Source organism: Rhea pennata, chromosome 8 (assembly GCF_028389875.1).
Source record: "Rhea pennata isolate bPtePen1 chromosome 8, bPtePen1.pri, whole genome shotgun sequence".
NCBI classification, from domain to species: Eukaryota; Metazoa; Chordata; class Aves; order Rheiformes; family Rheidae; genus Rhea; species Rhea pennata.
This window is the reverse complement of record NC_084670.1, coordinates 30,404,641-30,422,129: the sequence shown is the minus strand read 5'-3', so window position 1 is coordinate 30,422,129 and position 17,489 is coordinate 30,404,641. Positions and strand designations below refer to the sequence as shown.

The 17,489-nt window shown below is 38.1% G+C and overlaps 1 protein-coding gene across 2 annotated transcripts in view; it reads left to right on the top strand.

The window, feature by feature from the left end:
• Window positions 1-17,489, top strand: part of XPR1 (xenotropic and polytropic retrovirus receptor 1) — a 118,496-nt gene that overhangs the window by 2,527 nt on the left and 98,480 nt on the right. For both annotated transcript variants that reach the window (XR_009959063.1, XM_062581048.1), the window contains exon 2: window positions 5,435-5,486. Coding sequence is in view for 1 of the 2 variants with exons in the window: in XM_062581048.1 (XP_062437032.1) it covers window positions 5,435-5,486 (52 nt within the window). In the remaining variant the exon portion in view is untranslated. The remainder of the gene's footprint in view (window positions 1-5,434; window positions 5,487-17,489) is intronic.

The following is a 17,489-nucleotide window of genomic DNA, read 5'->3' as shown; positions in this document are numbered from 1 at the left end:
TACTAACTTGGTTTACTTGTTGATTAGACTTGAGGCAAAAAAAAAGCATACAACCTTCTGGTTTTGTCAAGAAAAATACTGAGTTGTTGATTAGCAAACACAAGGTCAAATGCTGCTTTTGTTACTTGTGCAAAATTTTTCCTACAGCACATATTATGTACAAAATTAAAAAAAATATTTGCTGTTTCATGGCATTATATTGTTCTTTTTATCTTACTGCTTATAATTTTTGTCTTTTTGATTGAAACAAGTGGAGCTTCGGACTGAGATTTTGTGGTGTAGGTTTTTAACTCAGAAGGGATTGTTCCTGTTTCTTGGGACTTACCACGTCCAATTCATGATGATAATGAAAGGACAATAAAAAAGGAATAGAAATCGCTTTCTTTAAGTCACACTGTATCATAAAGCTCACGTGTAGTCATCTTATTTTTGTACTGTGATATTTCTAGTTATTTCTGTTGGAGAACAGGTGACACTCATGCAATCAAGAAGCCCCCAAGTCTTTCTGAGATCCAAACTGGGTGATGTCTCTCTTTTGAACAGATGCACAGTTAGGGTGGTGTAAGGAGCTTTGTATTACATAAATTAATAGTAAAACTGGAAGGAGGACGTAATCTGTTGCTGATTACGTCAGGGAGAAAGAAGTCTGTTTGGTGTTGAATACCTAAAAATGTAGTATCGCTTTCAGATGTTCTTTAACAATTTACAGTTTTCTATGTTCTTACTGTTAGTATGATCTTTCTCTCAAACTGTAATCTGGTTAAGTATTATAACTACTTTTAGGAAGGATGGAAGTTGCCCAGAATTAGAGCAGATACTTGGTCAGTGAAAGGGCTTTAGACAGATGTAAGTTCATTCTTTTTCTGTAAACAGGAGAAATGAAGATATGCTTTGATAGTTACAAGTTAGGTTATTATCTTTCTTTCAGCAAAAGCACTGGAGTATGTTTGTGTTTTGAGAAAGTGTTTAGCTTGTAATGGAGGGTGAGGGGGAAGATGTGTAGTGTGCTGTTTTATTCAGCATTTCACAAACCATTTGCCATGACTGAATCCAAATGAGGATGGAGTTCTACAAAAGCCATAATGGATTTAATTTGACTTTTCATTCTAACTTTCCATTCTAAAGATTGCCTGAAAGCAGGATTTAATATTTCACATGTTCTACACAAAGTCCTTTCTGAATTGATGTTTCCTGAAACCTCTATCAGTGCAAATGGTAAGGAAGGCTTTATGTGAGCATCAGTGGCAATAATGTAGTATATAATCCCAGCATAAAATGGCATTTTTTTTACCATGAAAATTCTGAGTGTCATTCTTAGGATACTCCTTGGATATGATTAACAGTTTAAAACAATGTACTGGCAAATACTTAATTTGTGAAAACGCTTGATAAATATGTTAAATGCTAAATGTGACAATGTCAAAAATGTTTAAAACTTTTTTTGATTTCATGATTGTCATCAGAAATGTTTTTCTGGTCGTTAGAAATAATGCTTCACTTTTCAGTAACTGAAGAGCCATCAGAAACTGCTTTTGGTTTCATTGCTTAGGATAGGGCAGCATAATAGACAACCTGCAGGCTGGACTTTACTCACCATCTTCTGGTCATGAAGACCAGAAGGGAGTGGAGCAGCAGTCCCTAGGAGTGCATGGAAAGACTATCAGGTGTTGGATGCCTTACATGGGCACCTGGGCAAGCGGCTCCAGGAGCTGCTGCATCCACAGTGTGGAGGGGGGATGTTCTCATTGTGTAACCAGACAGTGACCTGTGGATGTACCCCAAACCTGGCAGTTTCAATAGTAAAACCTGGTATTGAAAAGATTTGGTCAACCTGTTTTAGGGTAGCTGACAGCATATCTTCTGTAAAGTTGGTAGCCTTTTCCCAGTCAGTTAAATGCTCATTCTAGAGAGCCCTGCTTTAGTACACTTTTTGTCTTAAAACTTTAAGTTATGAAACAGTTCACTTCTCTTACTCTTCAGTCCCTTTGATGTTTTAAAAGAAAAAAAAAAAGCTCAAGAAACAAAATCCCATTTTTAAAAGTCAGAAATAGACTTCTCTTTTTAAAGCTGACAGTATTGACCAAATTGAGGTAACTCTTATCTAAGTTTCAACTAATGCTTTTTTCTAAAAGCATACTTTGCTGCATTTAATACACGTTAGTAGGTGCAGTAACAGTGTTGGATTGCTAGTCCTCTGTTTATCCAAATCATGATGCAAGTTTCCTTTGCTGCTATGTGCATCTCTGGAGTACTTGTAGGAGAAAGAGGAGAGCTTAGTCTATAGACTTCTAAGTGTATGTGTGCGTATCAGTCTGATGGAAACTTAGTTGAATTTTACACTTGCCAGATGGCAATTTTATTTTGGTTAATCTGATCCGATTTTGTTTATTTGGATGCAGAAGTCTCTTTAGTCATCTCACAAAATCTCATCAGACTGTAGTCTTTTTGCACATGTATTTCCTTGTATTGCTTTATATTCTGTTAAAGCAAAGAAGGTTGAGAATTACTGAGCAAATTTTATGAAGTTTTAAAGAAAAATTTTAAAACTAATAATCTTTTTTAAAAAAAAGAGAAAAGAAAAGAAAAAGAAAAAAAAAGGCAAGGCCTGGGGAAGGACAAGAATCAGAACAGACATTACAGGTATAAACTTCATGAATAAAGTACATAAGCATATGACTCCCACTCTCTTTTAAAGAGACTTCAGGTTTTAAGTATCTCTACCTTTTGAATAAGAGAAACGGGTTGCTAAGTTTTAAAAATCCTTTCCTTATGAGACCAAACCTTACATCAAGAAGTAGGTTGAGAAGATGAAACTGGTAGTTTGTATAATCTGCTTGTCTTTGGAGTCTCTTTTCCAGAAACAGTCTTTCGGCTGTTGGGACGTGGCCAATTCTGCTCTTCAAACTGTGCTTCATGATAGGCAGTTCACACCCAAGCTTGCCACCCCCTGACACAAATCTGTTGTGCTATTTCACTATTTGTCCTTCTGGGTGTTAGCGGACAAGCTTAAAAGAGCATGAGCAGTTTGAAAACTAGTCAGTTTAAACAACTGCTTTGTTCTAACATTTTAAGTTTTCTGCCCTTGAATTTGTATGTTGTGACTTGACAGTTGCATTTCTAAGTGTGTTTTCTTTTTTTTTCTTTTTTTTTCTTTTTTTCTGTTGTCTGATGTACATTTTTTGGAAGCTTGCTGCAGATGCTAGGTGCTATCAGCAACACAATTTAAAGCAGGAAAAAAACATCTTTCCTGTCTAGGTTCTGAGGCCAGAGAGAATAATTCTTGAACATTAGAAGGTGGCGGTGATGGATAACTTTTAGAAAGAATCACCACTAAAATTCTGTCATCTAGGAGACTAAATACTTCAGGTGTTAAGCAGCACTAAGCCATTCACTTTCAGGTTATTGCTCTACTTATATAGGTCAGGTGAGTAGTAACAATATCTGCTGCCGTGCAGCTGCCAGATTGTAATACATCAGAGTCTGCGTGAGGGAGATGTCTGCCTGACAGCTGACACCTTCAGCTTTCAAGGTTGTTTAATGCAAGACCTTCAGTGTTGTGATCTTTTTTTAAAATGAGTCGTAAACCTGGAGATAGGAAACACTGCTAGTTTTAACTCTTGGTAGATTAAAGGAAGAAACGGTTTTCTTACTGCTATGGCTTCCAATTTGCTGTCTTTTAAAGTTTTTCTCCTATGTTGTGTGGTTGTTGGTGGTTCATGGAAAAAGTTACAGATAGGTGAGGATGACCAGTGGGGTGAAAAAGGAGAAGGGTTTTTGACCACTTGATATACGGAACCAGATCATGTGCTGCTAACTAGTGAGTCATGTGAGGAAAAGGATTGAAATGGCCAATGTTCAGGGGGAATTTAGAACAAAAATGGAGGGTAGGAGAGAACTGTGTCACTGGAAAGATGATCATTCAGCAATGGCTTAGTTAGGAAAATAGTTATGCAAGTGACCTTTGTGGAGACCTCTGTGGACTCAGGAATCAGACCTTTGAGAGATGTCTGAACTAACTGCCTGTTTAACTTACCATCTATGATATCCTTTGATAAATAGACATGTCCTTTAGACCTTTTATTTACTTAACAAGATCATAACCACTATGTTTCAACAGTGTTGAGTTTCCAATTGCTGAGCTTGTTTTTTTTTTCCTTCCCTTTTTTCCTTTTTTTTCCTTGAGGGTATTTGCTAATTAGGCTGTGATGTTTTGACTTGAGAGGGAGTTTGGGGTGGGGGCAACATAGTGAATGCAGAGATGTAGGATTACAGAAGTCTAGAATGGATTGGGTAATAGGCAGAAGAGATGGGAAGCTTCAAAAACCAGAAAGGTGGCTAAATGACTTTTGTGGTTTAGATTTTTAAGTTCAAAAGTTAGGATATAAAATCCAGTTCTTGGAGCAGTGATGTGTAAAGCACACTCATGTTTATTATGTGTGTGCTAACAGGTCTGTCTTTATCAAGTGATGTGGTGCATTTAAATAAATAACTCTTGCAGTAGGGAATTGGCCTTTGCTAATTGCTTCTCTTTCCAAAACTGTGGTTCAAATTCTTCAGCTGTTGATAAGAATTAACTTTGACTTTTTTTTTTTTCTTTACCTGCATTGTGATGTGAGGTAGATTGTATGTTTAATTTATAGTTGACATAATACCAGCATCTTTAACTGTCTGAAGGGAGGTGCCTTAAAAAAGAGTCGCATTATATTAGGTTTACTGTTTGTTGCTTCCAGGCAGTTGTGCACCACTGGTGATTCTAGTTAGTGTTTGTGGTAACTGAAAGGATTACACCAAAGCAAAGGAGCAGTTTGCTCTTCTAGTCTCTGGCATGCCAAGTCCCAGGGTCTCTAGGACTTGAAGATCTGGTTAATAATTCTGGTCTGTATCATATTGTCCTTCAGTTTCCACCTCAAGAGAAGGCAGTCACTCTAGGTTTAATCATCTTGTTTGTCATGTTGTCTTCAGCTTTTAGAACACGTATATTTCTGTACTACTACATAAAAGTGATAAGAAATCCTTGAGGCTGCTTTTCTTCCATTTACCATGATAAACTTCCTTCTATGTCACACCACAGCTCTGAAATAGTCACTTTTTTGTGTGTGGGGAAGTAAAACTTTTAACATCCTACTGGATGGGAAACTTTTTTTCCCAAGGTGGATGCTTAAAAATATTGCTGGAATAAGTAGATCAGTAAGGTAACAGGCTTTAGACAAAACAGTTGGTTAACATGAACTTGTGTGTATTATGTTATCAGAAACACGTGGAATAGCATTGACATCATATTCTGTAGCTGTATGTGTCAGTCTGGAGGGGTAAAAGGACCTTAATTATTATGCATTTTCAAGCAGTTTTATCAAAGGATGCAAAAAACAAACACACAAACACCCATTTTCTTGTAATACTAATTGGATTACTTGTTTCTTCCTTCTTCTTGCAGGCTTTCAAAGAGATGCTCTATGCAGCTCAGGACCAGGCCCCTTCTATAGAAGGTAAGCAAATTGTAACCTAGCGTCATGTTTTTTCTTGGCATTGGATACTGAACACACAATACAGCTCCTTTTCTGTCCTCCTAAATTGGTAAACTTAATACAGTGATGGACAAAAGCTTGGCCTTTCACAGCTTGTGTGCTATTTTGGATTGTTAGAACGTTTTGTCCTCTGTCACTAGAACAATACATGTCTTTGTGTGGTTTGGAACTTTAACAGCTGAGTTCCTCTTACTTATAAGAACATTCACTGGTGGAAGTACTTTCTTCATTGCTTGAGAGTAGACCTTTGTTTTCCTGTGGTAACTAGCCACTTCAGGAGGTAGTTGTGCTGGGGAGCTATTGGTTCCTGATCTGTTACTGATGATTTGAACTGTAAGAACTTTTTCCTTTTATCCTGTGTCCCCCTGAATGCTGTTTTACATCTTGTATTTCATGAGTGTATTTTCTCTTACGCATGCATTTACTTCCACAGAGTTCTTTTTATTTATTTATTTACTTATTTTAGAACAGCACTTTTTTAGGCTGAGTATATTTTGAATCTTTTGTTTAATTAAATTATCTGCACAGCATTTCCCCGTATAGCCCTTTACATTCTTTGTCTGTCTTCTTCCTTTCTTTATCTTTGAGATCTTGAATAGTTCTTGCCTTTATGTTACTTCAGTCCATATTTGCTTGCCCTTCATGGGGATTTCAAACTTTTTTTTTCTCCTAATCTTTCTTATTTTCTGTGCAACATTGATTTCAAAAATTTCTTTAACTGCAGTCTGGGCTTCACTTTTGTGTGTACGCATGCACACATACACGTATGCACATATATATTTGCATATATAGAGAGAGAGAGAGCACGTGAGTGAGTGCACATGCATGAGTGCAGAAGCAGAACTGCTGCTTTTAGTGTGGTCAGTTGACTAACGTGAATAATATTTTCTGAAACGGTGTTAAGCATATCTCATTAACTGCTTGCTTTGCCTTGCTTTGTGTTGATTAGACTTGGGAAATGAGATGTGGTATAGTTAAAATAACGTGAAATATTAATTGATGGATTTAATTGTACTTATCTGTTTTTGATTAGAATGTTAAAACATTGTAATAGTTAATAGACTAGATGTATGTGTGTGTGAGATGGCAGTTTTTAGCTATACTTCTCAAATGCACAATCTAAGCTGAAAAATTCTTCTTTTAAGCAGTGCTCAGACATGTATAATTCTTAGATTTAACTTGACACTTGGCTGCTTATTTGACTCAACCTGCTAATTTTGCTGAAATAAATGGGGTTTGTAAAAAACACTTTTCTCTAAAGTGGAGTTTCTAGAACTAGACTTCTAAAGCCAGGTGGCAGTTGTCCTAGCATCATCGAAAATGGGTTATTTTGGAAAATGGAGAAAAAATCTTAAAAGCAATATGCTGGCTAAAGAAGAAGGTCATCTTTTTTTTTTTTAAACTGGGGACAAAATTGCTTAAAAACACCCATAAACATAGAACAATCAGTTCTCTGATGTAGAAAATTGATTTTGTGCTGCTTGGGAGACAGAGAAGATCTGTGTAGATCAAACTGGCTATCTGTATTCACTTTTAAAGGTGATTCACTGATTTTGTTGAAAATCTAGCATTAGTTTTATAGAAGATAGATGATTCATAAGGCTTCTTTTCCTTTTTCTACCTGACAGTTCATCACTGACAGGAAGCGAATGATATCTTTGCTAATAAAAATATGTAATCTAGTGTTTGAATGTGCCTTACTAGATTTTGCTCGTGATACCCAGAATTTCAAGGTGACTTTCTATATAAGGACTAGATGAGTTTAGAGTTGCTGAGCTTCCACGATCAGATGAGATGAGGTATATGGAAGCCACCTGCTCCATACTAGCATGAAGGGTGGATCACAGCTTTTCTTTTGAAGTAATTGTCTCACAACTGTCCTTCATCCATATGAGTTTGTTGTTTGATGACTTAAAGACTGAATGTATATCAAACAAGGAAAGAAAGGAGTGTGTTCACTTTTCTGTACCCTAATCTTGGGCAATATCGGTGAGCCACTGGCGTGAAATTTGAGTTCCTGATGCCAGTAATGTGTCCTACATGAAACTATGTGAATGCAGAATACTTGGTATACGTCAAGTTAAGCCTGAAACTCCATCTCTGAAGGTGCTTTCTTTGTTTAGGTATTGCTGTTTTCCAAACAGTGTGGGACTTAGTGCACATCTTAAAATGGAGAGGGGTAAAAACTTTTATGTTTTTGTTCCTAAAATTTAAAGCTCTTATTAAGGATCGGGTGATATAATTCAATGTTTTTGTTTCTTTTTTTTGGTGCTCATCATGATATATTGATGTTCTGTCGTTGTGCGTGTTGTAAAGTTTGTGTGTAAACACATTTGGCAAAGGAAGAGGGGATGAAGAATAAAATGGTGTATTTATGTTCTTTTAAATGCTTAAAAAAATTTTAACTTGTGCATCTGTCTCCTTTGATACTTTCAAAACCTGCTCAATAAAAAGAGGAATAATGACCTGACAGTTATATTTATGCAAGTGATGTGTGTGTGTTTCTTTTCTTTTTTCCCCCTTTTTATTATTATTTCTATTTTTTGAGATCAGATCTCTTCCTCTGTGTTACCTGAGTAGAAGACAAAATGATCCAAACAACTCTGGGCCACTCATTTAACTGTCTTGCACAAACTTCTTTTAAGCAGAGCGGCTACACTGCTTCCCTCAACTTTTGTTAGTTAAGTGTGGGTAGTTGAGAAGATTTTACTGTGGTTACCAGTAGAGGAAGGTGTGTGTGGTGGGATTTTTTTATTTCTCTTTTTGGTGTGTTCTTTCCCACCTTTGTTCTCTCTGTTTAGAATCTGTTCTGCTCTTTCTTTTCTGGCTTTTCCCCTCCTCTGAAGCTTGTGGGTTGCCCCGGATGGGACTGGGCTATTTGTACTGGTGTCATTGAGCTGTCTACAAGGGCAGATATATTTGAGCCAGTGGATTCTTCCATTGACCATAGGAGCGCTGAGATAACAGAGGGAAGGCAAATATCTTTCCATGAGCTGCAGCTTTAGGAAGGAGTTTTTACTGGCTGGAAACAGATCAAGATATTTCTGTATCCCTGTTGCTTAGTTCCTTTTCCCCTAAGCCCTTCTGCCTTTGTCTTTACTTGAAACTGTGATCACCAGTTCTCAGCTTCATGATATCTTGTGTGTCTAAGATTCTTCAGTGTAGCTGAGACATTTGTAACAACTGAAAATATGAAGCCAAATCCTACATTTAGGAAATTGCTTAAAGGGGAGAGTATACATTTGTAAAAATATTTACCTGTATCTGGGCTGCATAAGCCTTGTTCATAGGCTAGAGTTAGTGTGTGACCACATACAGACCGTGTCCAAAACACTGCTCTAGTCCCTGTCGCAGCTGATAGAGCAAGTTCCTTGAACTTTGAGGAAGATGTAGCAACTACAGTCAGGGGCTGGTTGTTGCCTGCGTGTTTTCAGTTTAATACGTGATGGGTACTTCTCTGTTATTTTGAGCTTCGCATAGAAATTACAGGAGTGTGTTATTGAAACCTGTCTTCCCAGTAGGAGCCTTAAATGATCTCATTTTAGACCATTTTAACTAAAATCTGTGTCATTCTCCTGGCTGCTGCAGTAACAGACATTACTGGGAAAAGGCCGTATGGCTCCCTGCGCTCCATGAGAGCGGTACCAGACTGTCTGCATGTCTTCTGTGGCAGAGTTGCTAGATAAATGCATAGCTTTAATCTATTTGAAAGTACCTTTTTTTTTCCCCATTGTCTGCATGCTTTGTGGTGACAGTTTTCTTTATGCCGGCATTATTCCTTTAGATTCTCTTCATCTTTTTATGAAGCTTTATATTAATGAAAACTGCATCATCCTTCTATCTGAGCAGCATCTGTACAAAATCAGCATTTAGTCTTGTTACTTCTTCCAGTGATGTATGAGAGATTGAATTATTAAATGGTGGTTGATTCCTAGTAGAATGATGGGCCTTGTTTGAATTTCTGGAGAATTCTTTGATGCGTTTGCTTTGTTTATGGTATGTGCTGTGCTAATTTCTATTAACAGACTGATCAGGGCAAACTGATGCTGCCATGACACTGTTCTCTGCTTCTGAGTCCTCATGACATGGCAGAAGACCTGCATGACAATATACAAAGTCAGTGGGAGCAGGCACGCAGCCTCTATTTTGAGCTAACAATAAGAATCTGTGACAATTTACAGGTGAAAACCTAATGTAGTACTTGATTTCTCTGGGGTGGAATGTGCTTTATAACAAAAGCATGAAATACTGACCTTACAATGAGCGTATTGATTTTAGCATTTCTCCCATTGCTTGCTGGCAGACTGGTCACCTAAGTAAAATAGGTTACTGGACCACTGTTGCTTGGGGTCTACTTGGTGGTGCTTGTTATTCCACTTAGTGAGCAGATATGTCTGTGTCTCCCTGAGCTCCTTAGAATTCAGCTCTTCTCAGCTGCAGTGAAGATGAAAGTGTGGCTGTAAATTATTCATTCTGATTATCTGCCTGAGTGGACAGGGTCTACTTTAAATATTATTTCTTAGAATATTTGTCTTTCAGATATTGAAATTTAACCTCCTTCTAAAACTTACGTAAACAAGTGATGTTGTAGTATCAGATAGTACAAGAATGTTCTGTTGTGTCTTCTCATTATGGAGATTATTTATTCCATTTAACCCCAGTCCTGAATTCCAGTAGTACCATTTGAGCAAGCATCACTGCTTGTTAAAAAGCTTTATGAAACTGGAATATCTGAAAGGGATAGGAATGCTTTAAGCTAGCTCAACTCATGAATAAATTTAATGGGTGACATTAGAATAAGACTTGATTTGTAGGGAAAAAGCTCTAGTACTAAGAGATCCTCTCTTGGTACTTGTAATTTGTATATTCATTTACTTGTTTGCTCTAGATTAGAAAAGAAAGAGGTGTGAGCATGGGACATTGAGTGCCAGCACTGCCAGCATGTTCTGTGTGGTTATAACCTTGTTTCTGCTTTCATTTATAATACGCTAACGATATTATCTGACAGCTAAACGTCTTTGAGTAGTCCAGTAAATCCAAACTTAAGTAGTTTGGATTTATGTCTGTTACTAAATAAATAATGTTCCTTAGAGTGATAAAGTCTTTCAATAAATAAGAAAAGATGTGGAAAATCATGTTTTCTGTTTTCCAAAGTTATGAAACTGACAATTTTCAAGGTTTGTATGTATATATATATGTGTATGTATATTTATATACCTCATATATAAAGATATATATCCTTTTTATTTCAAAATAAATGCTTATTTCAAATTCGATAAATTTACAAGATGTAAAATTAGATAAATTTACTTTGTAGCAGGCCAAGTTTTTGTTTGTATGAGAATATTTAGATGCTTCATATCGACTACCGTGAAGTAGCCAAATACATTAATACCTTGTGTATCTTTCACTATATTGCTGTGCGCATGTAAAGGACTTGGGGATCAGTGTCCTTTCGAAGGATGCACTGGCCTGAAGGATAGTATCCTACAGCCTTTGATGGTCCTGGATTCTGTGCAGGGTGTAATTTGATCTGGAGGCCTCCATATTTATAACTAGAGTGTAAACTCAAAATCCCATGACGCTCCTCTTCTCAGTTGGATACCTGATGCCAGGTTTTAGGCTAGCTAGAAAAGTAAGTAGCTAAGCCTGTTGAAAATGTTGATTTCCGGAGCGTGCAGATGGTGGATAGGAGGAGAAACTGGCTGCATACCAGCATTTAGAGAAGGAGATGATATCTAGTTTCTCTTACCCTAAGGCAATAAAGTTTGAGAGGTAAACAGTGTGTACAGTTGGAATAGGGTGCAGCATGAGAAAACAGCTGGCTGACCACCAACGTATTTGGAACACAGATGCCTATGTATGAACATTATTATTATTTCAGTGTGCCTTGTTATGATGTAAAAGTATTCTATCTGTCAACAATAAGTTCATATATTTACAACAATTCAGCAGTGAGACTGATGACAGTGCTTGCTTCGTATGAGTGTAGATGTTTTTCTGTTCATTGGGGGGCATAGACCCTACTATGTTATCAACATAGTGACTTCCTCAGAGTAATTGGGGAACAGGTGTTTGAATTCTATTTAAGCTTTATCAGAAATTTATTTCTTTGCATAAATAACCTCAGTGACAGTTTATTAAGGTAAGCAGATGTGGGTTAAAGAGCAGGTGACGTACTGGAATGATTGAGAGTAACTTGTGGGTAGTGCAGACAACTTGCCAATGTAGGTTTTGATTTTATTGCTGTAGCATAGACCACAAGTTCCCAGGCTGTGGTGTGGGTGTACATTTCAAAACTGTCTTGGCAGCAGGGAACAGCTCTTGCTGTTGCCTCTAGGGACTGGTGCACTTGGGTCTTGATTGCAGGTGCTGGTTTCTGTGGGCTGCAAACTCTTTCACACTGTGGAACCTACCTATGAGTCCTTTCAGCTGTTGGCAACCACTTGCTCCAGAAAGTCAGTGGGAGAGTATCCCTGATATGGGAAGGGAATTTTCTGGTGTTGTGTGGCCTGGGGTAGGAGCTGGTAGGAAACGAAGGTGGGAAGTGGTTTAGCAGGTGGATGGTGTCAGTTACTGTTTTTTTCTGAGGGAAGCTTGTGCCTGGGACTGGGGGAAACACTGAGCCTCCTCTCACTTTCTGCTTGCTCTGTGGCCAGCTCCTGAACTGATACACTGCTTCATACACATAAACAAATTTAGAAACTTGCAGTGTTGTGGAACCAGTCTTTCTCTATTTTTCTATGTCTTGTGATGTGTTCTGGGTAACTTGTATAGTAGCTCAAACAACTTTGAGACATTTGTGTTGGATGAGGAACTCGAATATTGCTGATTATTGAGTCTTAAGTATACCAAATAGTATAGGTTCCAGGCTGTTTCTGAGGCTAGAGAGGGGCAGTTAATTGCTGTGTAATTTTTTTTCTGTACACTTTTTTCTTTATTTAAGCATCCTTTGGTACTGGATACTAAGAGTTATGAAACTTGGGATAATCAAAGAATTATAGGTAGCTCAGTAGGGTAATAGTGAAAGTAGGATCTGGTAAGCTAGGCTGGCCCGTAGGAAAGGCTGCTCCTAGAAGTAGTTTTCTTTTCTTTTTTGCAAGTCTGCAAACTGCTTATCAGCCCAGCTGCAGAAGGGCTGTAGATTATTCATTAATGATGTGGGGTAACAGCATCATCAGAACTGTTAAGCTGTGCTTTCTTTCCTTCCTGCTTTTGCTTTCCAGTAATTTTAAAAGGCTGGTATGTTCCCTTGTCAGTGGTTAGGGAAATTAATGACATTTGTAAGCTAACTGATATATTCCAGGTTTCATTTTAGTGGTCAAAACCTGAGTATGAGAAAGTAGGAAAAAAGGGTTCACAAAGCTGTCTGATTGACAGATAGCCATGCCTTCAACGAAATACCCTGAAACAGTAACAGATCATCAAATAGCATTTTGGCTGTAGACATAAAGAAACAATGTACACGTATACAAAAGGGGCTAGTGTTTATTGCATGGTTTTAAAAAAAGGCTGCAATGACACCTCAGCAGCAAAGTTTAGTGTGCGTGTAGGACACAGCTTTTGGGTTTCTAGTAATTTCTTTGGAACTGTACTTGAAATAGGTGATGTGAATTATTACGCAATTAAGATTTTGGATGAGACTATAGCTACTTGGTGAATAATGCAGTATGAATTAAATTTGACTGGTTTCTCTGTCTTTAAAAATGCATGCTGTGGGCAGGGAATGAGCGGAGCAGACTATGCCTGGAAGGAAATTTCATTCTTCTGGATTGGAATTGCTTTGTGAGATGCCTTGGAAAAATGGCCAACCTGCCAATACCGCATGGAGACCTGACGTCTCCGCATAATGCAGTGGAAGAGCGAAGGCTGTCCTCTGAGACTACCCTGCCGGAGCTGTCCCTTTAGTTTTGTTACATTAATCTGCTTAAAGGCCACACCATGTGGTAGCTATCACAATAACATTTTTGGAACATGAGAAGGTCTATCCTTTTGATTAAATATTTTTAAAATTAATAAAGACATATGCTGAATAAAAGTCAAGCCACTACTGGTTATGTTTGGTTTTCCTGATAGCTAAAGTAAAAACGAAGGCTAGTTTTTAAAGAGATTTATCCTTTAGATGGCATAAGTCATATTTTACCCATTTTATATACAGTGTATCTATAGCCTTGTGGTTTGACCCTTTATTATTAAAAGTAGAAAATTAATTCTTTAACAATTTAAACGTGTTTTCTGTAAGTATATAGTATTTATGTCTCAAATCTCAACACAATAATAAAAATTAAAGTTGAGATTTAAAGTATATTTTTTCAATCCTGTTTTTAAAAGGCAATCGAGTTTGTAAAATATATTTTAAGTTGGTTTCTGCCATTTCCATTATATAGTATCCCTTCTCCCCTGAATTAGTACAGCCTGAATGTGAAAGTCAAATCCCTTGGTTCTGTTCCTGTGTGACAAGGAGTGCAGCTTCAAGGCAAACTCCATAAAAATATAAAGGATATTTTATTAGCATGGTCTCACAAGAATATCAAAACTAGTTAATTGTAAGGCAGCAACACTATGATCCAGATTTGTATACATTTAGTTAAAAATCATGTGGAAACAACTGTGTGAAAAAGCATGAATCCACCTTTATAAAGTAGTTTTTGTCATACTTGTTACATAACAAGGTGACGGGTGAAGTGGCTGGGCCTGGCTGCTGGAGCCCTCTGAAGCCTGTGAGCAGAGCCCGCTGCGGGTGTTTATGGGCAGCGACTCTTAGAGTGTGTGCTCAACTTCCCTGGAAAGAGCGAAGCCTAGATTATCTCCTGGGAGACTCAAAACCAATTTCTAGTTCCCGATGAGAAGCTGGCAAGCTATTTGACTTAACAAGAGGCTCAGTCACTGAGACTGAGAGAGGGAAATAGCATGCTGTTACATACCAATATAAATGCAATTTGTTTTGCAAGTGTTATGTAATTTCAGGTGCACGTTTTGGGCTGTTTGAGAATGCTTTGCATTCTCAAATGCAAGTCCTAAGTAGCAAAAACAGCTAAATTTGGCTTCTAGGCTATGTTTATAATCTTATTTTTCTTGTAGTTGCTTGGCATTCTTTTATAAATGTTCATAATGTATTTGTGGTGTGGCTGAGGCTGCTGTTCTGATGCTGCTTTTGTTGGTGCCCTGTCCCTATGCAACTGTTCAAGAGAACAACTGTTTTGAGCCTTCCAGCCAGGGCTTCTTGCTTTTGCTGAAATAGAGCAGCTCAGTACTGAGTAGCATGTCTAGTCATCAGCCCCATTTTGAGTTAGCTGTAAGGGAAAATTGATACTAAACCTTAATTCTTTGGTTGGACTGCGTTCACATTCTAGGTGCTTGATCATTTATGCGAGTTCATTGTGAATATCTTTGTCTTTCTAATGCTGTATGTCAGGACATCAGCAGTTACAGTTTGTGTGTTGATCTTGAACCCAAGTATCCTTTTTAAAGGCAGCTCCTGTATGAGCACAGCTGTAGAAATGAGTCACAGTCAATGCAGTGAGATGGGGTAATAATGAGCTAGATTGTCTGATGTACCTCTAAAACAAATGCTATAAATAGATTAATGGAATTTGACTATATTTTAGTGTTTCAGTGTGACTTTTTGTCCTAATCAGGAGCATCAGTTAGAAAGCAAGGAAATAAATAGTCTGAGAGCCTGATATGGCATTCTTTGTTACTTGAAAATCTTTCGTTGCTTGGTGTATGCCAAATGCTCCTTGAACTCTACAGGAATCAGAGACAAAAGTTCAGGTTCCTCCCTCCCTCCTTGTTCCCCCAGTTACAGGGTAACACATTTCTTAGAAGTTTGAGTCAAGGCTTGGTTCTACTCTGACCTTGGTCGAACACACAGATACAAGAAAACTTTTCTTGCAAGTTTCGTGTCCTTTTAAAGATTTTAATTCATAGAGTTGCCTAAAGACAAAAAGGCTTTCTAGAGAGGACGAAGGCAAAAATAAATGTCAGAATACCTTTAGCTCTTCCATGATTAAACTAGGTTGATGTCAGTGCTTACAAATGACCACTTGTATAGCGTTTGCATCTGGGAATTTTGGATGCTTTGGATGGTTAATGCACAATACAGTCATTTATGGTATATTTCTAATAGAATGCTAATAACTTATTTATTAAAATTTCATACTTCAGAAGGTAAGTTGCTAAAGTGGGGATCCTGAATGAAATCATCTTTTTGGAACATAGCAACTGGAGGAAGGAGGACTGGAGATGTTGGAGATAGCCTGTTAAGAGACAGGCTACCACATTTCTAGCATTTGCCACACTTGATCAGATGTGGCTGCTGTAATTATCCTGGCTGTAAGAAGAGTGCTGTTTCTGGTGAGCCCTTCAAACCTTGCATACGTGCCTCTTACCAGGTGTCAGTTTTAGTGATAAATCAGCAATGGGGAGCCTGCCACAGCTTCAATACTGTTGTTTTCAGCAGATGTCGTCTTTGTGGTGGTATCTCAAAGTGAAGGATCAGGAGGGATCAATGAAGGGAAAAGTTGGACAGATTCATTTGTGTGCAGTCAGTCTTCTGTGCACTGTGACCAGCCTCTCAGAGGAGGTTTGTTACCCAACAGAGCTTCCCAGACTGGTTTTGTTTTCTGGCTCATGTTTCTGTGTACATGTGGGCACTGGTGTTCTTCCACAGCTGGTATTGACTCTGGTGTTAGATGAATTCATTGCTTTCTGGAGTGGAAGATTAGTTTGCTACTGTCAGTGCTGGATTTTGAGCTGGAGTCTCAAAGGCTCCAAAGGCCCTGAGTGAGTCATCTCACAAAAGGGGCTTTAATGGGCCTTTCAAAGCTGCCTCTCCAGTTTTAGAGATCCAAACACAGTTCAGTTAGAGCTGCAGTGTACTGGTTTCCCTTTCAGTTTCTTCTGCTTTCAGCCAGTGACTGTAGATTCAATTCCAGCTTTTGTTCTCCACTGATTGAACTAGATTGACATGTGTGCATTTTAATGCGGTGTTCTAGATGGAGATGTGTACCCACTCTCTTGCTGACTGAAAAGGAATTCAGTCTTGGAAGGTGTGTGATCTGTGCTTGGACTTGCCTAAGCACAAATTTGAGTAATGAATTAGTCATCAGGCATGGAATTCATTTCCCTGGGGATACGGATGCTGAGGCTGGTACAGCCCATCTGTCAGGAGTTGCTGATGTAGGAGCTCTTGACAGCTGAGAGGGTTCCCCCTACTCCTGCTAATAAAATAAGGCCAGATTGCTGAATCCTTTAGTTTGGTATTAAATTGGTCCATACAGTGCTTTATAATATGTGCTTAAAGGCTTTGGCTTCTTCATCTGATTTTTGTGTGTGTTAACTTGCTATTGCAAAACCAAGGGCAGCAGGTCTTTATTATGGCAATTTGGCGCATATACTGGTTGATTTTACTGAACCCTATTTATGTGGTGAGCACGATATGCCAGAGAGGTTTGTCATCCCACAACAATTTCAGGAGAGACTTCATGATTTTTGTGGTAATACAGTGATAAGGGGGTATATTTGGAAAGAGATGTTTCTACTCCATCTCCTCATTTTTGACCCCTTTGTTTTTTCCCTTTTGTTAGTGCTGCATTGTGGCATGTGGCTCATGATGTCTGATCTCCTGTATGATAATTGTTTTCTAAGACATTTGGAAACTTCAAAGAGGAAGAGAAACGATGACATTATGGGCTTTTTTTGTGCATAACTGGATCATACACAAGTGAAAATATCAAATACACATATTGAACTGTTTTATCTTTCAGAGTGGGTAAAAGGCTAGTGTCAATCTTCTCTTCCTGCCTTATGAATATCCTCATAGTGACTTTCACCAATGCTGGATCTTAGGGAGAGTTTGTTACTGCTAATACGCAGTCTGTCAAATTTTCTGTTATCTTTGCTAGAACAACACCTTGTGGAATAGCAAGTTGAGTGAATCTCTGCTGTAGTAAGGGGAAGTGG